The 23,656-nt window shown below is 51.0% G+C and overlaps 1 protein-coding gene across 3 annotated transcripts in view; it reads right to left on the reverse strand.

Moving 5' to 3' along the window:
- Nucleotides 1-455: 455 nt before the first annotated feature.
- The window catches only part of RNF144A (ring finger protein 144A), a 90,715-nt gene continuing 67,514 nt past the window's right edge, over nt 456-23,656 (reverse strand). For 2 of the 3 annotated variants that reach the window (XM_024737723.1, XM_024737722.1), the window contains 4 exons: nt 20,707-20,914; nt 16,503-16,653; nt 11,902-11,991; nt 456-4,624 (listed from right to left, as the gene is read on the reverse strand). In XM_024737723.1, the coding sequence (XP_024593491.1) occupies nt 4,493-4,624; nt 11,902-11,991; nt 16,503-16,653; nt 20,707-20,914 (581 nt within the window). In that variant the 3' untranslated portion in view covers nt 456-4,492. The remainder of the gene's footprint in view (nt 4,625-11,901; nt 11,992-16,502; nt 16,654-20,706; nt 20,915-23,656) is intronic. The other variant, XM_024737724.1, reaches the window with a different exon arrangement.

Raw genomic sequence — 23,656 nt, forward strand, 5'->3', positions numbered from 1 at the left:
CTGCTGTATGGCACAGGGAGCTCAGCTCATTGCTCTGGGATGACCTAGATGGGTAGGATGGGGGACGGGGTTGGGAGGGAGGTCTAAGAGGGAGGGGATGTGTGTGTACGTATGGCTCATTCACTTCGCCATGCAGCAGAAATTAACACAACATTGTAAAGCAATTACACTCCAATAATAAAAAAAAAGATTGTAAAAACTTTATATGGTGACAAATGATAGCTGGTCTTACTGTGGTAATCATTTCATAATGTATAAAAATATTGAATCACTATGCTGTACACCCAAAACAAAATCCTAGTGTATGTTAATTACTCTTAAAAAAAAAAAAAAAAAAACCCCTGTTTTCCCGGTGGTAGAAGTTCCCCTTCCCGTCCACCTCCAATCCTCATACTATTTTCAATCTTCAAGACAGCAGTCAACTAAGAGTATAAAAAAGATGGAGCCAGACAGGATTTACAAAAGTAACCTGTATTCCAGCCAAAATATCTTTAAAAAGAAATCCCTTCTAAAGGGTGGGGGGGGCAAACTACATAAGACACAATACACTTAAAATATATATTGAAATTACAAATCAAACTTTTCCATATGATTCCAAAGTACAAAACACAACATTAAAAGGCATTCAAACAGCTCTTTTATACATCACAGTGTTAGTGGCACAAAACGTACTGACATCTCAAAAACACAAACCAAACTTGTTTTTGTTGTTTTGTTTTTACCACCACTTGTCAAATACATAATGTATACATGTGCATGACTCATTCATGCATATTTTTATACAAGATTAAAATACACCCATGGTAAATGAGCATGGAATGAAGGAAAGGTCGGGTACCTACCCCTCCCTGAAGGCTGCTGGAATCTCGGAAGACAGGATTGTGCAAACCAAGGACGGGGAGACCACGGGCTTTACACACCCAAACAGCAGGCTCTCCTGGTTAGGACGCATCCATCATTCTGCTTTAATGCAGCCCCTTCTTTCCAGCAGGCATTTTTGACAATACCAGTCATAACTCTTGTTTACTTTCATAAGGGCTTGGGTTAACGATAAGGAATAAACAAACTTTGGCATTTTTTTAAAGAGACCTTCAGGAAGCTTTATACATGCAAAATGTTTTCCCTTGATGATTTTACTGTGATTTATATACACATCCCGGGGTATTTATTAATCAACAAGAATCTGAGAAATATACAAAAAAACCACCCTGGTTCTTTCCAATCCTCTCATTTTTAAAGACGACCAAGGGAAAATGCTCTCTTCTAATTTGCGAAATAACCTTTAACATTTGTAACATAGGAGAGAAAGATAAAATCATCCGGGAGTAATTTTTGCATATCTGATACTCCCCTTCCCGCGGGAACTGGCCTGGTTGCTAAACCGGTTTTGTGCAATAATATGCTGTAAAGAGAATTTGTTCCCCTTTAAAAAGATGCCAGAGGTGGCGGATATTGGTCCCTCAGCCCGCAGCTCCCCCTGGAGGTGGAGCAGACACTGGTCTGGACAGCCATGCGCGCTGGCAAAGGCTCTGCGCATGCTCAGGTCCTAGGTCGGTCTCTGTCCCGTGAGCGTCTACAGAGACGCTTCTGAAGGCGCTGGTCCCCTGTGACGATGGCGAGCTCGGCCGGCCAGGCTGGAGGATGCAGGGCAGGATCAGGCTCAGAGACCAGGCACAGCCGGGGAAACCTCACAGCGTTGTCAGTTACCAAAGGGACTCAGATAACCCCACCCGGACAGGGGCAGAGTCAGCCGTGGTCTGTCTCCATGCTCTTCCACCCCTCCTCCCCAGATTTAAAGGCCTCTAAATGAATAAACAGACGTGTGCTTCCAGAGAGTCAGCAGGAAAACCACCTGTAAAAGTGTCATTTTTAATTAAGACCAGCTCCTAAGCATCGAATCCCCAGGTTTTACTGGGAGGGACCGAAAGGTCAAAACCCAAACCGCGGGCCACCTTCCCACATCCTGTTTACATCTGACATCAAGCCTGGTTCATACTGCATCCCCACAAACAACGGGATGGCATTCCTCCCTGAAAGAAAAGGAGTCATATGGGGGCGATGCAAGTCTATATAAGGATCTCAATGCGATCCCGCTGGTATCTTTCTAGGGAATAGACAGTTTTAGTTTTGTTTTTACTGAATCAGACTGAGCACTCTGAGGCATGCCTGATGCAAAAACTCAGAGCAAGTAGGTGCCCGGCCGGCCCCAGAATCTCCGGTGTTCCCTGCCTGGGTCAAACCATGTGCTATGAGCAGAGGTAAAGGCACAGGGATGGTTGATGCTCTAGATGTGCACGATTTGCCCATGGACTCTTCTAGGAGAGACAAGACAGCCCGACTCGCTAGGAATAAAGGGACCTGAGCACTGACCCAGGGAATGCAACCTTTCCAAAGCCTCTGGTTCCCGCCCCAAAGGAGGGGGTACTACTGTATGGACCTCTGTATGCAGTGGGCAGTAGTGAGCACAGGCAGGATGACCTGGGATGATGAAGGCCTGCTCCGTGGACCACTGGACATGGGCCACGAGCCTGCTGTATTCCATACGAATTCTAAAGTGCACTCACAGATCATGAAGCCATCTCACGCCTGGGCCACCAACCTCATCTTCAGGCCTCCTGGAGTTGTCACTCTCTCCAGAAAAGCCATTCTACCTCCAGGGCCGATCAAAACGTCTCAAGCTGCAGAGACCTAGTGCCCAGGCTTCATCCAAAAAGACGGTCCCAGGCATGTTCTTACTGTTACTGAGTTTTCAAACTGCAGTTATAAGGAGGATTTTTTGCATGTAATTTTGACACAGACTGGGTTCCTAAATGGCTTCGGTTTCAAAAAGAAAATCAATACTAGAGGGGAAGAGTGAGGTGAGCCTGTTTCTCCTAATAACTGATGAAATGTTAAGAAATAAAGACATTTCTCTATGGGAAGGTAAACCAGGACCTGAGACAGGTACCCAATTGCAGAAGTCAAGGATATAAAACACCACCACACTTTACAAATGTGCTTGCCACAAGCAAACAACTGAGATAAAAGTCAGGTTTTGTTTTCATTTTACTCCTTTGTGGAATGCTTAGTAAGTTTTAAAAAAAAAGTTCCACCATGATAAATCTACAACATTTGCCTTTCTACTATGTTTAGAAGTCCCAAGTTGGATGCGATCAGTTTGCTCTTTAAAAGCCATTATTAAAGTCAACTTTCTGTAAAGAACACATTGTCCAAAGGCAATTGATGGAGTTCCGTGTGTCTTACTGATCCGGGCATCCTGCTGCCATGGTAATCGACACACACAGCCTGTAAAAGACCAATCCAAATAACTAAGTGAAATGGAAGATTTTTTTCAGCAGGGTAAGCAACAGGATTTGGAACTAAGATGATTTCTCCAAATTAGCTTAGTCATTACAAAAACTGTGAACATCCGGAAGCTTCTCCCCCAGCCCCTGGGAGTCCCCCAGCCCTGATAGGAGGCCCCCCTTTTGGGCATCAATGTCACTATTTGCTTGGTTTTGTCTGCTTGAGGAGACTGAGGCTACGGCCAAACCACAGGGATTCTCAGCAGAACTATTTCCAAGTAAAACATTTGGTTTCTGAAGACATGAAAAAATATTTACTGATACTTGGGTGAAAAGAGAGGAGCCCTGTGAGCTGAGCTGAATCACCAGAGAGAGAAAGACAAAAGGCAAACCTAAGGATGGGCATGTCCCTTCAAATGCATCCGTGTTTTCAAAGAAATGCAATGATACAGGAAACACGTTGATGACAGTACACAGCTTACAGCATCCAAAAAGTCTCCACAAGTTTCAAGAAAAACACAAAGAGCGCATAAGGCTTTCTAAATCTCCTGAAAAGTGGCCGAGCCAGAAAGGTCATTTAACCGTAACTTCTTAAAATGCACATTTCAAGAAAAGGCATAGGATGGTTTCAATGCACCTTGTTGATTTTTCACTACTCAGTTGGAAAAAAAAAAACAAAAAAAAACCCAACCTTCTAAAAAGGATTTTACTAAACGCCATTAGTAATAAAAAGAGTTGTCATAAACAGAGTGCTTTTCTCAAGTCAGAACACTTGGATTCTGCCTGAAGTGAGATGCGATCCTTAAAAGACTTCTTCTCTCAGCAACGTGGCGCCAGCTTGAAGCCAAGGAGGAGACGGACAACGTTCTGCGAGAGAAGGTCTCCTAAGCAACACCAGACGTTCCTAGTCTACCACCACCTGGTGGTCCATACAGCAGCTCCCTTGTCAAGTCTGCAGAGACAGCCTCTGTGGGACGCGCCCCACCCATGCCAGCCTTGCCTCCCCCACGCCGGGGTGACTGCACCTGGGGCCTCCGCCAACGATCTGATATCAGTCCCTGAAATCACGGCATCCGGCGTGACACTGTGAAGCTCAATGGGGCACATAAGGCAAGAAACATGTTTAGTGAGAGGGGGACGGCGGGGTGGGGATGGGAGAGAACCACGCTTCCCGGAGGTGAGGTCTTGCTCCAGCATCACGCCTTCCTCTAGGTGGGTAGGGGGTCGTCGTCGCCTTTACCGCACTTGCACTTGCAGCAAAGCACAAACGGCGTGGCCAGGAGCAGGAAAGGCGAGGCCACCAGGAGCAGAAGCCCGAATCCAGCAAAAATGCCCACAACCTGCAAGAAGGAGACGGAGGGTCACAGGGTAAGCTGGCTGACCTGTAAGTTCGATAGCTAAAGTATAAACCACACAACGATCCGTGCATCCGTCATCCACCCACCTATATCCACCCATCTATCCATCCATCCATCTGTATCCACCCAACCATCCAGCTACCCATCCATCCATCCCTCTGTCCACCCATCCATCCACCCACCTATATCCACCCATCTATCCATCCATCCATTCATCCACCCACGTATATCCATCCACCTATCCATCTATCCATGCATCTATTATACACACAACATCCACCCATCTTTCCATACATCTTTCATCTCTCCATCTACTCGTCCATCCACCCATGCATGTTTCCATCATCTACCACCTATATCATCCATCCATCAATCCATTTATTCATCCACTCATCATCCATCCATCATCTATCCAGCATCCACTCACCTATCCATCCATCCATCTATCCATATTTCCTTCCCTTCACCTCCTTCCTTTCACTCCCCCTTCCTTTTTCCCTTTTTTTCTTCCTTTCCCTTCTCTTCCCTTCCCTCCTTCCATCTAAATACCCAAACATCCATCCAATTATACATCCAGTTAACCAACAGGCTTCCTCTGAGCCAAAGGCTGTATTAGGGGCAACAAACACAGAGGCACATTAGATCTTGGCTCTCAAGGACCACCCAGTCTGGTGGAAAGAGACCATGACTACACCTGATAATAATACATTTTACAAAAACTGCCATTGGGTTCCAGGGTGTAAAGGGAGCCCAGGAGCCAGACACCTACATTAGCCAGGGGCAGGAGACTTTGCGTGCAATGGGAAATGGTTGAGATTATAAGGGTTATGAGGACGTGGGTGGTAAACAAAAATGAGTGGGATAAGGCATTCCAGGTGGGAGAACAGAAAGGCACAGGTGTGGTGCATTAGGGAGTGACCAGACCTGTGTTATTCCTGGAGTTTAAAACCCAACATTTACTGCTACGAATTTTGATTTTTTAAAAAAACATATATTTACCCCTAGGTATGAGTAAATCCCGAAGGAAATAAGCCTCAAATGTAGACATACTGTCATTCAAATCGGGCAGTGAGGCTGGACAAAGAAGCAAGGGGGGTGGTTCTTTAACTGGTCCCCCCTCCACCAGCTGCTGGAGTCCAGAATCGGAATCCGAAGGTGGAGCTCGTCCGCCACCTAGTGTTCAGAGAGATAAATACATGAACCCGTTGGGCTCATGGTTCTAATCCTGACTCAGTGTGTTCACCTCTCTGGGCTTCAGTTTTCTCGATCATAAAATAAGCAGATAAAATAAAAGATCTCCAAGCGCTAGTATCAGCCCTGAAGTGTGATGCTACGCTTCAGCATCACAGCGGTGTGAATGAAAGTGCACCCTTAGATTCTGCCGGAAAACCACCTCACACACACACACACTCTCACACACACACACACCATGTTGTGTTTCTATATTAGACTGTGCTTATGCTAAGAATCTGTGTTTTCTGCCGCTTGGCTGAGTCCATTTGTCTGAACATAATGTCAACGGTGGAATTACGCGGTGTGGATTCAGATCACGCTCTGTTAAAATCACGCACACAGATATTTCGGAATACATAAAACCCCCCAGGAAGGCATCACTGATCTGCAGGGCATCTTGGATAACCTCAACCACCTGGGACACTTTCTCAGTCTCTAGGGAGCCAGGGACTCTCGCACCAATAACACACCAAAATCCTTCACCAAATGCTCACATTCTTGGTCAATAAGACCCCATCTTCATTTTCACTCAGGCTATCTTGTCTCTTTCTTTGCATGCCATTGAACAAGCGATGTTACCCAGTGGGTCCCAACTGGTGATGGGAGGATACAGATATTGTCAGAGGGAAGTCAGCCAACAATAAAGAATGAGACAGGAAGTCAATACCTCACAACAAAAATAATCACTTCGTGAGCATCTTATAAGTACGTGTCAGGCAGAAACGATATACTGTATGAAGACAAGGATAAAGAAGGAATCACGGTGAAACGAGGATCATTCATACTGGCAAACCCTGATTTAAAGGAGCGGCTAACCTGTCAGACAGTTTCTCAAGAGGTACACTCATTCAGAGCAGAACACAGTTTGTGTGACCACCATAAGCCCCTGTACACAGCCTGGTGGCTCTGCCTTAACAAACGTCCAATATGTGTTTATAGGATGAACCAGTTCAATGGAATCTAGTAGCTTCTGAATCCTCTGCCCCCAGAGGGTTCTGTGACAAAACCACTCCAGGGCTTGGGAACACTAACCCAAGTCAAAGAGATGGTGAGATGAACGGGACACATTTAATTTACTGAAACTTGGCATTGGACACAGCCTGGGTGTCTGCCACGCCCAGGCCTGAATGCGCAGAGGCCGGGCCACTGGCCCGAGGGCTGTGCTGGGGTATATGGGGGCTGCTCCCATGTCTCTTTCCAGTTCTCCATCCAATGACATCACCTTGGCAACTTGAAACAGCCATCCTGGGGGTGCTGACACCACCGAAAGCGACCAACCCTACAAAGTCAGCCCGCCCCCTGCTGCCCCATGGCCAGCTGTTGAATATCCTCACTGCGCTGGCCCTGTGTGTGTTCTGAGGCAGGGGATGAATGAGCTAAGGGGGCCGGTGGCAGCTGCGTCGTCTGCATGGAACGTTTACCGATTGCTCCCACTGCAGTCGTCCTCGCCCCACCACAGAGCCCCTCTTTTCTCTGCTTCATGAATATCTGCCGTTCTGGATTGGATAGAGTGCGAGAGAGTTAGGGTCTGCTTTTGTCCTCTGAGAGAATGGGTTCTCCTGTTGGGAGGAGGAGTTGGACGCAAATAATGAAAAACTTCTGCCCCAAAACAGAGTCAGGACACTGAAAACAGCCCCAGGAGAGGCGTCAGGTCCCGCAGGGGTCAGGCAGGTAGAGATGGGGGCCTGATCAGGGAGACACAGGAAGCTGTCTCTGAGGATGGGATCGCCGAGCTGCTGTCTGTAGGAGAAGGACCCCAGCATGGAACGTGAAGACGGCTACCCGTGCAGTGAGCCTGGGAGTAGTGTTCGGGGAGCAGGAAGGAGGTGATGTGGCCCGAGTGGAGGGGTGCTGGGGGGAGTGGGAACCCTGGGGGCGGCCCAGGTCTTTTGTTCAGAAGATACGGAAGCTGGGGGTGCGCTTCCCGCCATGAGGGAGACCTGGAGAAGGAGGCGATCTTGAGGGAAAATCTAAACTTCTGTTCGCGCCTGTTCTAGCTGAAATGTACCGTTAGACGTCCAAGTGGAGATGGCCGGCAGCCAGGTAGGCACGAGGCTGTGAGTTCGGTGGGGCCGCCAGGACGGAAACCGAAGTGAGGCAGACATAGCCTTGCAGTCCCGGGGGGCCGTGGGCTCTAGGAATGCACACAGAGGGCTGACACGACGTCCCCTCCCTGCCGTGGTCACAAGCGCTGGTCCCACCTGCCTATAAACGTAGAATAATGAAACCACGGTTGACCCTGGATAATAAATCCAGTCCAATTTTCTCATTTCACCAATGCAAAATCTATGGCCAAAGAGCGATTCCAAAGGCCCCAGCACTTAAGACAGAGAGGACTGGGCGTCTAGTTCAAGTACAAGACACAACTTGTGTGTATTTTCCTGAGCATAGTGAAAAATACCCTCAGAACAGGTCACTGCGTGAGGCCCCTGCCCTGTAGCCTGGCCTCAGGGGGGCTGAGTGAGGACAGCTCCACCACGTGTGAACACAGATATCAGCAATCAGCCGCGTGTGAAATGCCACCCTCGGGCTAAAAGTGAGCTCTCTCGTTACAGGGAGGTGGGTCTCCTGCTCAGAAGAAAAGGAAGAGCCAGTGTGGGTGAGACTCCACCTTGTCAGGTGCTGGCCTCCTAAGGAAGAAGATTTACTTGACTGAGAAAGAAATGCAGCCCTTGTCTCTTACGCACGATGGCTGATTGCTGGAACAGCACCGGGAAAGGCAGGGGGCGCCGTACAACAAGCGTGTTTCCAGAGATGCTCGTGAGGGCAGGTGGAAGGCCCGGCCTGTGACCCCTCAGTGTGGTCAGGGAAGGGGGCAGAATTAGGATGTGCAGAGCTGGGCATGGACAAGACAGGGAGAGAGAGGGTTGGGTGATGAAGACCGGGACAACAGCGGGGCCACAGCAGGGCCAGGGAGAGGGACACAGCACAGCTGGGGGCTTCCGTCCCGAAGTCCAGTGAGTGACGAGAAGAAAAAGAGGAGGGGCTGCAGAGGGAGACCCAGAGTCGGGCCATGGAACGGGGGCCTGCCCGCCGTCCCAGAGCACATGGGCATCAGCGCCTACTACGACGTCCGGGTGCTAGAGAGACACTGAATGCAATTTTCCTGAGTAAATTGATGGAAGATAATCAAACCTGCATTTCTGCTTAAGAGACTTGGTGATAAATGCAAAGTGAAACTCCACTCGCGGATCATTGACGAAGCAGATCATGAACATGCCCTGAGCCAGAAGCCCGTTTGAGGGGTAAGGGAATGGAGGCTACCAATCGGATAGAAAGCCAGGAGACTCACAAGGGAAAGGAGGACTTTCTCGGCTTCCACGTGGATGCTTTACCTCTAAAAGCAAATTACGAGAGTGAAAGTTCCTTTCAGTAATGGAGATTCTGTATCATGTGCTGGGAGGTGGTTCTAACTATGAAAACTGAAGGCTTAAGAGCAAATTGGTCTTGTGATGGCACACGAATGTCTGCTCTGGGCGGGGCTCTTCCACTGCACACCATGTCCCTCGCTAATTCCCAAGCCTCTGGCCTTCGTTCCTGGTTTATATGTCACACGCTTTGCTAGTTTTCGTGACTCCCTTACTTTCCTTTTGACACTGCTCACTCATATTTTATTGTTTACCCCAAATCCAACACTAATGTGTGGACATCTGTCTACAGCCCTGCGTGTCTCCAGGGTTCCTCACACCCCAAGGAAGAGACCCCTGCACCCCGAGTGCCTTTGTTCAATTCCACGAGCGCCGAGAGGGGCCTGAGATCGGGGCGGCAGCGGTGGGGGCTTCCTTTGTCCATGTGGCTCCAGGGGTGACTCAGAGCTGGCACTCAGCAGGTGCCCCTGGCAGGTGCCGACCGACGATGCTGAGAGAGGCTGGTGGGAGGTGCCCCCAGGATCCTTCCTCAACAACAGGGGAGGCTACAGACCCCCGTCCAGGCTTCTGCATTTCTCAAGGGCCTGTTCTCTAAATGACCGTTACCAGGAACCGCAACTGTTCCAGGACCCCGGGAACACGTGACTCACTCCCGGGGATAAGCAGGCACGAGGGCTGAGGTGTGAGCGCCCAGCCCAGCCTCGCTATTGGACAGGGTGACACGGTCTCCACAGCTCTCACACTCTCCTGGGAAGCTTGCCATGCTTTTAGGGAGCTCAGGCCACATGGAGAGACAGCTCCTTATGCAGAAAGAGGGCCTTTACAGAGGGAATCAAGTTAAAATGACATTACCAGGATGGGCCCTGATCCATTATGACTGCTGTCTTTATCCAAAGGGAAGTTTGGACACAGAGACAGATGTGCAGAGAGAAAGATGAAGTACTGGAGAGGCGCACCTGGGAGCTAGGACTGCAGGGAACGACCAGGGGCCGGAAGAGGCAGGCGGGGCCCTCCTACAGGTTTCCGAGGGAGCCCTGCCCACACCTCGACTCCAGACTCCTGGCCTCTAGAACCGTGAGGGAGTCTATTTCTGTTGTTTGGGGTGCTTTTTTTACACAGCAGAGGTAGAGGGGCGAGCACTGGAGCTGGCTGTACTGGCCAGGAGGACGAAATAAAATGCAGCTAAAATCCACTCTCCACGCTGAGGTCGGCAGACTGGCCCTTGGGCCAGATCTGGTCCGCAGTCCGTTTTGTTTAGTTTGGTGCTTACAACTTTATGGAGCTATAACTCACATACCTCACAACTCCCCTATTTAATGCACAGTTTGATGGTTTTTAGTGCACTCACAATTGTGCAGCCTTCGCCACAGTCAATGCTACCACCTGATTGTTTAAAGCGTTTTCCTGGAATGCAGCCACGGGCCTTTGTTGGCCTACTGGCTGCGGCAGCTCCTTCCCTACCAGGCAGAGCTGATAGTTGCAACAGAGACCTTATGGCCTGCAAAGCCAGGGCCGTCTACTGTCCGGCCACCTGTGGACTCATCAGCCCTGCCACGCGGTCTGCAGTGAGGATCACCGAAGAAGCACACTTACGGGTGGTCTCCTTCTATTCCCACAAAACTGCCTGAGTCTCGGTTCCTGCATCTCCCAGACCGCCTGCTTCAAGGCTGTGCTGAGAAATGCCGACAATGTGGTAATGGTCGGAGCCCATCAAGGCTCTTCCCCGCACCCAGGACCTGGCGCACACCTGAGTCTTGCCTGCAGCTCCCCTCGGTAGGCTCCCCCCGCGCCCAGAGCACACCCCGAAGATCGCACCTCATCCTGCAAAGCCCATGGGGTCAACTCTGATCATCTCTGACCACTGCTGCCTCCTGCTGTCCCCATGGGCCTTTATGCCATAGTTCCTCCCATCAGCCCATCTCCGTCCCCCCTGCTTGCACTGTCCCCTCTGCCTTGTCCCACCTACTCCCATGGCCGGCTCCCCAACACTCAGTGCTCAGTCAAAAAGCAACGCCTCCAACAAGCCTTCCCAGCCACACCATCTAAAAGACCTCTCCCCAATCACACCTCCCCTATAGCTGAATCCACATCATGTATATATACGTTATCTGTCCCTACATGGAATGTGGGTTCCATCAGAGAAGGATGCATCTATCTTATTCACTGGAGTATTCCCAGCTCCTAGAATACTGCCAGGCACACAACAGGAAATAAATATGTGTTGAAAGTATGAATAACTGCACCAGCTGCACAGACATCATCACCCAGGGACCTTTCCATTCTTTCCCTCTTACCCTTCTCTGTGACTGATTTGCTCACCTGGGAGCCTCTATGGAAAGCTCTTCCGTTAAAGGCCATGCAAGGATTCACTAAGCACAGTGGGTCATTACCAAGGTCAAGAGTAGGTGCAAGCAATCGAAAGCCTGATGTTGAAGAATCATCAGGGGCTAAGTGTGGTGCATATTTATTCCAGGCCTACTGAAAGCATAATCTTGGTCCAGGAAAAATTCAGGCGGGAACCTCATTTACTAGCTTTTTTCTATATAACAGACCTTTGACCAACTGGCAAGTCTCCTGGAAACCCCACACACGTGTACACACACACTCTCTCTCCCCCTCTCCCCCATAGGTCAGAGTGCGAGGTGAGCGGCCTCCTACCTGTGTCCGATGCCAGATGACAGATGCCCTGGAATGACCCAGCTTGTTCCTGCAGGGCCCTTTATCATAATGGATCAGAAGGAAGTCATCCTGAGAAGGAAGGGAAAGAACAGGGGTGGGTGGGACAGTCCTCTCTGTTCAGTGAATGAGTCCTGCCTGGTCCCAGTTTCTTTTTTTAAAGCTTTAATTGGGGATGTGAGAGAACAAGGACAACAGCAGAGGAAGAACGTACACCCAGAGGGAGCTGCTGCCACCCCAGGTCCCTGTGAGTCCCCGGGCTCTCCATCCTCCGTGGAGCGTCCCCGACAGACTGCTCACGGGCCACTAGAGGGAGCCCTGCTCCAGCTTCGGTCTCTGCTGCAGCCTGGCTCCCCCACCCCCACCCCCGCCGGGCTCAGGGACTCTGTGCTGATGCAGGACTTCTGAACAAGTAGGTCAGAGCCCCCTGCTGCTCCACGAGCTGCCCCCAGCCCTGGCTGTGCTTTACTCCCCACGAGTCTCTGCCTGTGCATCTTCCCGCCACCCTGGCAGGATTATTCCGGGATGCAATGACTTCCTTTATGTCTGGTCCATCCTCCTCGCCCTGAAAGTCCTTCCTCTCAGCTCAGACCAAGAAAATGTTCTCAGTACTCAAGAGGAGACCCACCCTCCACCTCGGACCGTCTAGAAGTGAGAGACAGCTCGAGGGAACATCCTGCCCACCCTACCACCTCCAGGTGTCCTCACGTCCCACCTCCATCTCCAATCACCTTCCCCTGACAACCTTCACCAGACCGTCAGGTTCTTGGAGCCGGGACCCTGAGCTGATGTCAGTCAGCCGCTGTCACCACATCCCCGGCTCGGTGCACGGCCCCCAAACCTCAGCGAGCAGCGACCGAGGTACAGGAGTGCGTTTTCTGGACAAAACCCTCTGCTTCTCCATGTACAGGAGGTGCCATTTTCTCTCCTATCGTCCATAAAAAGGACCAGCTCAGTAAACAGCACAAAAGAGAGGCTGACACTGTTTGTTCACTTAACTGAGGCTGTGAACAGAGCCTCTTTTTGAGAAAAGGGGAAATAAGCACAAGGCCCAGCGTGTCTGAGGCGGGAAGTCACTCCTCCGAGGGCCGGGCAGAGCCGGGGGCGATGGTGTCCTTTGGTCCTTAGCGGCCCCGCTGGGTGGTCCTCTCAGGGAGCCTCCAGTCTGATGATTTTATAGGTCGGCCTCGTGGAGCCTGAACACACGCTGGAGCATCAGGAAATCCTGGCTTTTTGGGGGTCGTGGCGAGGGCCCAGACTGCCACCCCCCGACTCACCCCCTGTCCTAGACCCTCATCTGTCCAAGGAAGCACAGGCGCGGGTGAACGCACGCTTCTTCTGGCTGGAGCTTGTCCTCTCTGGGGCCATTTCTGATGACTTCTGTCCACGGAGACTCTCTGTTCCTCGAACTCCTAATTCTGTTTTCTTTCACCCACACACCACGGAGAGTAACGTCCCACTTTAAGCCTCATTTTCCCAGGCTGCCTCTCACGGCGTTGCTCTGTAGACTCCTAACAGCCTTTGGATTTGTTTTCTGAAACGCAAGCTGAGCTGCTCTGCGTGGCCCAGCTGAAAAGTCTTCAGGGCTCTCGCCTGGCAAAGCTGGACAAACCCGGGGACTGCACGTTACAGTCCCTGGGGTCGCCTGGGGAAACGCGGACCCTGACTCTGGGTCGGGGCGGGGGGGAGGTTGTACCCAGGTCACAGATGCCCCACGTGGCCCTCATCAAGCTGCTGTTGGACCAGTGTTTGGGGGGCACGAGCCCCCGTGCCAGCGGTCCAGCTCTAGCTCGGCACGGAGACCCTGGTCACGTTCCCCGCCTCGGCCAGACACAGACCACGTACAGGCCACATCCTTCCTGACCACGTCCTGTCCTCTGGAGGTGACCCGTCTCCCACATTCTGCCCTCTGCCTGGTCAGCTAACTCTCCATAGCTGTGCCCACACCCCACTCCCACCCCAGACCCAGTGACCCGCCCCGGAGGGGCTGCTGGGGACTCCACACCAGCCGTCTTGTAGCACTGTGCTCACGAGGACCAGGTGCTACTAGGGGCTTCTCAGTCGGGAGGTCACCAGCCCCTCAAGGTCACGGATTTTGCCAGCGACAGCCTGGCAGCCCAGGCCTCCATGTGGAGTTGAGTTGCCAACACTCACGGCATGCTTCCTGAGCAAAACAAAAGCCTTCTCCCTAACAAAAGCTCTCCAAGATGCTTTTACAATATAAAAGTGATTTCATCGTGACTTTTAAGTTCCTGGATGAAGCCCTTGGGTATACCCGCCGCAGGGCCTGCCAGGAACCTAGGTGCGTGGTGAGCGTGAATGTTTCCCTTACATTGTTCAGAGAAGCCTCATCAAGCTTCTGGGTGGAAGCAGAAACAATGGTGCCGGCGAAAGAGCACGGTGGACCAGATGCTCGCAGATAACAGTGAATTCCTCAGAGCAGCTCCACCACGGAAGGTGTGAGACTTCCTGTCCTACTCTGGCTGACAGTGACTGGTCGTACCCAAGCTGTTGGGTCTTAGGGTCTGAAAGATCAGAGAGCGGATGCCGAGTCCGTTCCTCACTCCTTCGGTGCTTTGGGGAAAGATGGTTAACCTTCCTGGACTGCTTCTTAAAGTCAGGAAACAATCATTCCACCTCTCACAGAAGGAGTGCCCGTATGAAACAACAGGGCTGTGCAGCACATGTCACAGATAGGCTAACCTTCAGCCCACATAAGCATCACTTCATAAATAGGGACCATTTACCACCAACTCCAAAAACGATAGAAGGCGAGCGGGTCCCTTCTGTCTGTAAGCGGTGAATGTTGGGCCCGCAGGGGCAGCAGAGAAGCAGTGCAGTCCTGGGCCTCACGGGTGAGGGCGGGGCCTGGCGGGGGGGCAGGGGCAAGGACGAGAATGGAAAGAATCACCCTAAGATGACTGATAACTCCAGGAGGTGTATGTGCCCAGGAGCCGGTGCTCGGAGAGGAAAATTCCCGAGAGGAGGGAAGGGGGCCGTGTAAGCCCCTCCTCCGTCTCAGAAGCTCTGCTGCTTCCAGACACACGTTCACACACTTGCCCTAAATCACGGCTACTGTCCTTGATTGACCACTGCAGAGCAGACCCCCTGTCCCTCAGGGTCTGTTTTCTGTGGTCACAGGGTCACTTTTCAGCAGCTCATCACCTACAGAGGAAAACAGGCCACCCTTGGCCCCAAGGACACTGACATTCAAGGAGGAAATTGCCCTGTGCTACCTCTGTCCCTGGTCCGGGCAGAGTCAGGACACAACGGGGCGTCTGGCCGGCAGGGACTGTGCTTTAGAGCCGAGTCAGAGGGACACACAGACGGACAGAGAGGGTGTCTCTCCAGAGACCAGAGCAGAGAGAGAACAGCTTTGGGCTCAAAGGGGACAGACCTCGGGGAGGTCACGGTAGCAGGGGAGGTCACAGCAGAAGCAATGCTCCCTCTGGAAATCTGTGTCTGTCCATTTCTAATACTTCCCCCCAAAAATCTACCAGGAGATTTGATAACATGAGGTAAAACTGGCATTTCATTTCCTTCCCCCTTTAGGAAAAGTTGATAAGGAATTGCAAATTGCAGGCCAGACTTTAGATAATATAACATAATTTAATAATCAGTTTTCAAAAAAAAGAAATACAGTAAAATGCAAATTACATATATATATATTATGTATAATACAGGGAGACTATATATAGCCTATATATGATATATAGAGACTATATATTTGGACCATATATATAACTATATATATGATAAATAAAGAAACTATACACATAAAGCCTCTGAAGGCCCTAAAGACTTTTTAATGCTTCAGACATCATTCTGAACAGCAGAGACAGTGCAGGGTACACTGGGGAGATGGTGGCCGTAGGAGGCCAGAAACTTCCATTCTGCCAGACGGCAGAGGGTCTGTATGCTCTTCTGCCCTGCAGGTGACACGAGTGTCACTAAAGTAACTGCCCCGCGCCCAGCATCCGCGGTCCCCTGCCTCCATCATCCTTGCTATTCCAGTAACGGCCCCTGCTATGGACTGTTTGCATTCCCCAAAATCCCTGTGTTGAAGCCCTGGCCTGCAGTGTAATGGTGTTTGGAGGTGGGGCTGCCGGGAGGTGTTTAGGTTCAGAGGAGGTCATGAGGCTGTGGCCCCCGTGATGGGATTCATGTCCTCATAGGAAGAGGAAGAGAGTCCAGAGCTCCCTCTCTCTGCCAGGTGAGGCCACAGTGAAGGCGGCCGTCTGTACACCAGGAAGAGGCTCCAGAACCTGATGACGCCGGCGCTGATCTCAGACGTCCAGCATCCAGCACGGAGAGATCAACGTCTGTTGTTTCAGCTCCCCGATGTGGGGAGATGCTGAGATCCTACCCACCCCTTTAACACCCAGGCTGAACCCCAGCCTGAGCTGACCCTTCGCTCCCAGAGCTCCTGCACCAACTCCCATCTTTGGATACCACTGCATCCAGGGAGCTCACATTACCATAAATACGCACAGAGAAAACGCCTGACAATGTAACTTCAGCGAAGCGGCTGGCGCACGCCTCCGGCTGCAGCCTGACCCCCAAAGCCCCCGCCGCGTACTCACGTCCAGGGACTCGAGGCAGTACCAGCAGAAGGCGTGCTTGCAGTTCTTACACATCATCTGTGCGCACCCTTCATCCCGCTCGATGTAGACCTTGCACTTGGGGCAACGTTTGATGGGCGCGTCGTCCTCCTCCAGTTGGAAGGTGGAGCTGCTGAGGGAGAAGCTGCATCAGGGCTGTGCTCAGAGGGCCACAGGGCCAGGAGACACCTGCCAGCACAGGTTAACCCTGGAAGCACTCGCTCAACTAGAGGGACTGAGGTCACCTGTGAAATATGCTGAAACCAAAGAGACTCGAACTCTGGAAAACAATCACCGAGAAACTGTGAAGCAGCCAGTTTGACTTGGGGAAAAGAAAAAGCAAGATCAGCACATGTGTAAATTTAGACGTGCACAGACAAACCAGAGAAACTAGGGCCAAAGGCTTAGAATGGAGGTCTCTGAATGATGGGATTACGGTCGAATCTTATGCCCTTATTCATATAATTGTATACTCTCCTAAGGGTTGATAACACATGGTATGTTCTTTGCCATTATCAGAAAAAAATATTAAAAAACACACACATACACACTAATCGCTTATTAAGATCTACTTGGCTTGTCTGTACAAAACTGTTTTCCTGAGAGGTCTGAGCAGGCCCACAGGGGTGAGCATGGTGGCATTTAAGCTTGGGGTCAAGTGCAGCTCGTCGGCACACAGGCTGGGTGGCAACCTCTCTGAGGCCCAGCCTTCTGGTCAGTGTGAGTGTGACAGATGGGGTTATGCATGTGTGAAGGGCAAAGGGCAGTGCAGGCCTGTGTGAAGTGCCTAGTAATTGGCAGCAATGATTCTATGCTGTTCATAAAAAGACAGCCTAGGTATCTTTTTAGGTTGACTGTAGAACGATGTCCATCCCATGCTATTCATCTTAAAAGACAGCTAAAAATATGCAAACATCTGGAAAAAGAAGCCATCAAGGGCAGTTATCACTGATTATGGGGCACGTACTGTTTGAACTCACTGCAGCTACTGAACGTCACCAGGAGAAAAATGATTTCCCATTGGGATGAGCAGCCTTTTCAGAACCTAATGCATTCACGAGTATAAATTCACCACAAGTGAGCAAATTCTGGCACCCTGAGTAAATTCTGGCTGAAGGATCTTCCACAAGCATCATAGTGAATGTCAGCCTTAATTATGTCATCACTTTACACGCTTGTCTGAGGATCAGTGAGCTTCCGAACAATTGCAGTCTCAGGGTTTTCCTAAGCTCGAGGCTCCTACACCGTGGGGCACGTGCCCCAGCTTAATAGCTTCTTGTTTCGTTCACTAGTACAAGGTGACCAGGTAAGACGACCTGGAAGGAAGCAGTATGTCCTCGTGGTCAGGGGGTCTGGAGACAGACATGCAAGCCCTGGCTGGGCTGTGTACATACTATCAGTCTCCACGTCTGCAGACATGAGGCAAACTGCATCCGTCTCAGAGCGGGGGATGAAGATGTAAAGAGTTTCTCTGTGCTGAGCACATAGAACCCAGCACGTATATAGTAATCACTCAATAAATGCTAGTTGTTAGTAATACTTTTACTGAAAGATAATACAGCTGTAGCTCAAATTCATCTCTAATTTAACAGCAAACTGCGGACCAGCCTGGCTGCACAGAATGAGATTTACAGTGAAGCAGGGTTGTCATAACACGTGCAGGTGCCTCCATGGGGACGGGCAGGGGCCAGCCGTGCACAAACGCTAGCTGCCTCCTTCTGGAATGAGCTTGATTTCTAACAAAGGCCAAAAGTCAGGAGGTGCCAAGCCCCGTGATTAAGGTTGACTATCAGGTTAGAAAACATTGTTTTGATTTGAAAGCCAGGTGTGACCTTAAAATAATGAAACCAATTTTCTCATGTGACTCATAAACTAATTTTGAAGGAAATGCCATGAACAGAGGCCACGTTAGTGGAGAGTGGAAAGTGCCTCTCAGGGAGACTTTTCAAGCAGAAACAGTTAAAATATGTAAGTTCTGGTGCATTGCGGCATGGAAATTATATGGTATAGACAACAGTTTTCAAACATTTTCTGATACCTTAATTATATTTAAAATGATTATCAGTAACATCTACTACTATACACTCAAACTTGTGAAGGCAGGTAGGAGTCTTTTGACAGTTTCATCACAATTTACGTGGTCTAATGTCTTTAAGGGGCAAACACACAACATAAATGAGTGGGGCTCGTCAGGTGGTGGGTGGGAATGGGGGTTAAAGGAAGATTTAACTTAAAGGAAAAAAAAAAGTCTGTTATATGAAAATAACCAAGTGTGTCCTCAGTTATAAATGGTAGTTGACAGTCAGCCCAGGGGCCAGGGAGACAAGAGGGAGTGGTGAGGACTGTGGCAAAGTAAAGATGCCAGAAACCCCAGATAAAGAAGGGGTTGCTGCCCAGCTCCAGACACCTGTCTCCTGTGTGGGATGAAGTTCCATGTGGCTGGATAAGCCAGAAAGTCAGATTTTGGGGGGGTAAAATCTTTGTTTTTTATATTTTCACAAAATGAGATTTGTGAGTTCTTATTCAAATTGCCCTTGTGTCAGTTTCTTAGGTTGCACAACCTGATTTTTTTTTTAAATTTTGTTTGTTCTTGTTCTTTCTAAGGTATATCACGGATGATTTAATATACACGTATGCCGTGCCACCGTGACACGATTGCAGTCTTTGGGCAATGACCTCCATGAAATCAGAGCACCACAGATGAAGAAATACTAATTCGTCAGGCTCCCAACACCCACCACCCTCCACCTTAAGAAGGTTTTATGGATCCCTTCTCCATCCCTCCCAAGAGCAGGACACCGGCTCTTCCTGACTCCTGGTTTCGCTGGTTCTTGGAAGGGAGGAGCCCCTCACTCACTAAGCGGGGCCTTCTCTTAAACAGTCACCCGACTGCTTCACAAGGGCACAGCCCCGCCTGGCCTCTACCTGCTTCTTCCCCAGCCTGGAAATCCAGCTCTTCCGGTTATGTGTAATCTGTCACACTCGCAGTGTGGCTCTCTTCACAAAATTATGAAGGATCAAGACCCTAAGTATAAGTTAAGTGATCATTCTAGCATTTCGGCGCCTGCTGTACGCCAAGATTTGGGGTGACAACGCCCAAACACACACAAAAGCTCAGCCTAGTGGAGGGACCGGCCACATAAACAGATGAACTAACAGCCAACAAGGCTGGTGCTGTCATCAATGCAGACGATCTCCAGGGGGGACACAGAGGATGGGTCTCCAACCCTGCCCCGGGAACTGGGAAGCTCGACAAAAGAGGGGACATGAGCCACGTCCTCGAGGGTGGCAAGGGGTCCCCAGGGAAAGCAGGAGGGCGAAGAAGGGACATTCCAGGCACAGCACAGAGGTGCAGGCGGCAGGGGACAGGAGTGTGTCCGGCGCCGCCACGAGGATCCCTGGGCAGGTCGAGCTGTGGTGAGAGGGGCGGGGGCAGCAGATGGGGACAGAGGAAGACAGGCTGGTGACACCTTCAGGTGGATGGTGAGATTTACTCCACCAGGAACTGGCCTCAACAGGCGCTGGGCCACCTCTATCTGATTGAACCAGATGCCACTGCAGATACTGGAGGACAAAACAGCTGAATATGATCAGTTTCTATGCTTCAACCCACTAAATTTCAAGGTACACAGAGTGATGCTGTGGTGTCCACCTGGCCATCCAGGCTGAGGGTCTGGCGGGGGACGGGAGGGCAAAACCGCTATAGTGGTTTACTGCATCCTTCCTGCCAAGGCCCCCATTTCAGGGACATGTGGCCCCCTTGGCCTCAGGCACCAGGAGCCTGTATTTGGCGATCCTTCTGGTGTTTCTAACCACTGCCCCCCCTCGTTTCTGCTCCCGCACCCCCATTTCGGATCATCTTCAGCACAATGGAGTCTTGGCAAAACTTCAGGTTATCACAGGACTTAAAACCCTGCATAGGAACTGACTGTTCATACGTTTGCCTTTCTGGATGGGCAGAGTGTACTCTGTTTCTTATGCAACTTTATATTTCCAGAGGCTGGAACAGTGCCAGGCACATAATCAGTTCTCAACATTTAATAATAAACAAAGCCAGGTCTGAATGAGACCCAAGAGAAGACTGACCTTGGAGACTGACCGGGGTGCAGCCCTGTCCTCCCCAGAGGCACATTGAGGGAGAAGCCTGATTCCATCTCCCAGCCTGCAGTCTGTGCCCCAAGCGTACCTGGTCTCCCCAGGAAGGAAGGTGATGGGCATGGTCTCCGGGCAGCCCTGGCCAGGGTGCCAGCTGGCTTTGCAGGCAGAGCAGAATTCCGTGTCGCAGGCTTTGCACTGCACCAGCTGCGGGGTCTGCAGCCCCATCTCCTGGAGCTGGCACACAGCCTGGCAGGTGGACGCCGGGCACCAAGTCCGACAGGGGTCCAGGAGCACCTCTGGCACAGGGAATAAAAACGGGCAAGTCAAACTCCGCAGGACCAAGGATATGGCGGGGCTTCGGACTGATGGACACGGACTTCATGTATTTAAGGGAGAAAAGGAAATCAAGGTCAGACATAACATCCCCTTCAGGATCCGGGACCCATCTGGCTCTACCTCCTCCCCCCCAGACACTCCCCACTTCCCACTCCACTCACGTGGGGGACAGCAGATCCCCAACTACCCCCAGAGTCCTTGTGTCTCAGGAGCCCCTACATCCTGGAAGCCTTGTGGTCCAGGGACCACGTCCTGCTCGCTGCCCGCCTGCCCTGGGACATAGCTTCGTGAAGTCAGGCCCGTCCTTCAGGCTCATAGCCTCACAACCTAGCCCAGTGTGGGGCGTGCGTCGGGCATCCCAAAATACTGGTTAAGGATGGAAGGAAAAGAAGGAAGGGCGATGGCTGATTCTTCTTCCCATCAAAGGTCAGACCTCTGACTTACGACTGTCTCCCTCCCAAGTTCAAATCTAAGCCCTGAGCTAAGGACTGTATGAAATTCACTCTTCAACAGCAGGCTTTCCCTCTGAAGTAGAGCCCACATCACTAAGAAGCCTGTTTGATGAAATCAGTCAGGAAGTTGATTTTGAAAAACAGAACACCACAACCCTCCCATTCCTTCACATCTGCTTTCGTATCTCGCATTTCTTTAAATAACGGTCCCGAGCTGTCCTTCACGTAAGCCTGGTTACTGGTTCCTTGGACCCTTTGTCCAGTGTGACTGGACTCTCAATGCAGGCCAGCGGGAGGGAGAGCTGGGCAGGAACCCACACGGATGCTGATGCAAGGCCAAAATGCCGCAAGGGAGGCCAGAGGATTCCAGGGTGTGTTCAAAGGCCTCCAAGTCAGCCACTGAGGGTCGCTCTTGAGAAGGAACGGACTGCATTGTGCTGGGAACTTGGAAGCAGTGAAAGGCGCTTGCAGGCTTCTCGGCCACGTGACCAGTGACGGCCAGGGTGGGTGGGTTCACCCACATCAGAGACAGGATTTGTAGGCACTGGGAACTCCAACAGGCTGGGGCTGTCATGAGCTGCAGGCGTCTAGGCCTCACCTCAACAGGCCACCTGCGTGTTTGCCATGCTCCCCAATCAAATGTGGATTCAGCCCGCCATGAATGAGCTCCTGTCAGGTACAACTGGACTAAAACCCATCTCACCATCCAATCCGGGGGCTAACAGTAAGTATTTCAGTCTTTGAGGGCCATGAGGTCTCCATCCAACTACTCAGCTCTGCTGTGGTAGCACAAAGGCATCTGTGTCGATCCGTAAATGAGTGTTCCAATAAAACTTGATTTATAACCCCAAGCCAGGGGCCGTACTAATTTGGCCCACTGGCCATGGCTGGCCGACTCCTAACCTAGTCTAACGTTTTTTAAAAGGTGAATTAATCAACAGCACAAAAGTATCAAATTGGTAGGTCTGGCAGAAGCTTTAGAAGACTTGCTAATACAGAGGAACACCTGCATTCAGGAAAATGTGACACTTTTTAATTGTTTTTCTTTATAATAAGGTAAAATCTTCCTGAGGCGCTTAATAGTGAGCGAAGGAGTAAAGTTCGCTCTTGTCACGAAGAGCTGAGAGTGGCGGCTTTTCTAAGACTGTTTCTGGCTGTCCGATCCGAGGCAGTGCTTTTCTGGAAAACGCACGTGTGCGGGGCAGCGGCCTGCAGGCCCCTGGGCTGAGGAGACAGGAGGAAGGCAGAGGGAGGGATGCAGAGGCGGCCTGGGGCACCAGGGGAAACACCAAAGGCCGCTGCCCCAGGGTCCTGTGCCTTTTAGCAGGCGGCCCTCCCCCTCCGTCATCTGGAATTTCTCTAAGAGCTCTGCCTCCGGTACTGGTGTGCTGGTGGGTGAGCCAGGGTTTGCCGCACCTACATCACGGGGCCCCTGTGTGCCCGGCCCCCGAGGGCAGTGCTGCGGGATGTGCGCGCTCGGCCTTCCAACAGCTGGACACGGGCAGGTACGTCCTCAGCAGGGTCTGTTTCCCTGCCAACTTGGCAAGGTGTTTAGTGCTGTCGCCCCTAAAGGGACAACACTGTCCAGTTTAGACCCTTCCAGTTCCCACCGCTCCCCGCTTCTGCTCTGAGGAGCCTGTGACATCAGGAGGGGACCAGCAGAATCTCTGCCTGCATCTCACGGCAGAGCGCCATCTTCCGTCCACTCCTCTTAGATGGCACGCGTGGCTGCCGGCGGGGGGAGGGGGGGGGAGCTTTTCATGAAAGGCCCAATTATATCATGCAGCGCACAGCAGAGGAGACCCAGTTAGGGTTTCCATGGTAACGACTTCAACTGTGCGACCTGTGTCCTTATGGCACCGCGCATCCCTATGGGAGAGACTCCCTGTGGGAGATGTGGAGGGCAAACACTCTGCCCCATGGATCTGCTAGCTCAGAACACCCTTCTGTCGTGCACCCGGCACACATGCCCTTGTGGGCACAGCCTGGGCTCCTCTCTCAGACGTCTATTAGAATTCTACATCATCACCCCGCTGCTGGAGTCTGCCAGCTGGTTGTACAAGATGGGACGCAATCAACAGGAAAATCCACACCAGGCAACAGCAGAGGTTTTCTTTCCAGGATGTGTATATACATACATATCTATGTCTGTCTATCTATCTATGTATTACATATATATGTTATACTATACATTGGATACATTATATCATATGATATAACTATTATAAATATTGTATCATATATATATAT

Source organism: Neophocaena asiaeorientalis, unplaced genomic scaffold (assembly GCF_003031525.2).
Source record: "Neophocaena asiaeorientalis asiaeorientalis breed wild unplaced genomic scaffold, Neophocaena_asiaeorientalis_V1.1 scaffold396, whole genome shotgun sequence".
Taxonomy (NCBI): domain Eukaryota; kingdom Metazoa; phylum Chordata; class Mammalia; order Artiodactyla; family Phocoenidae; genus Neophocaena; species Neophocaena asiaeorientalis.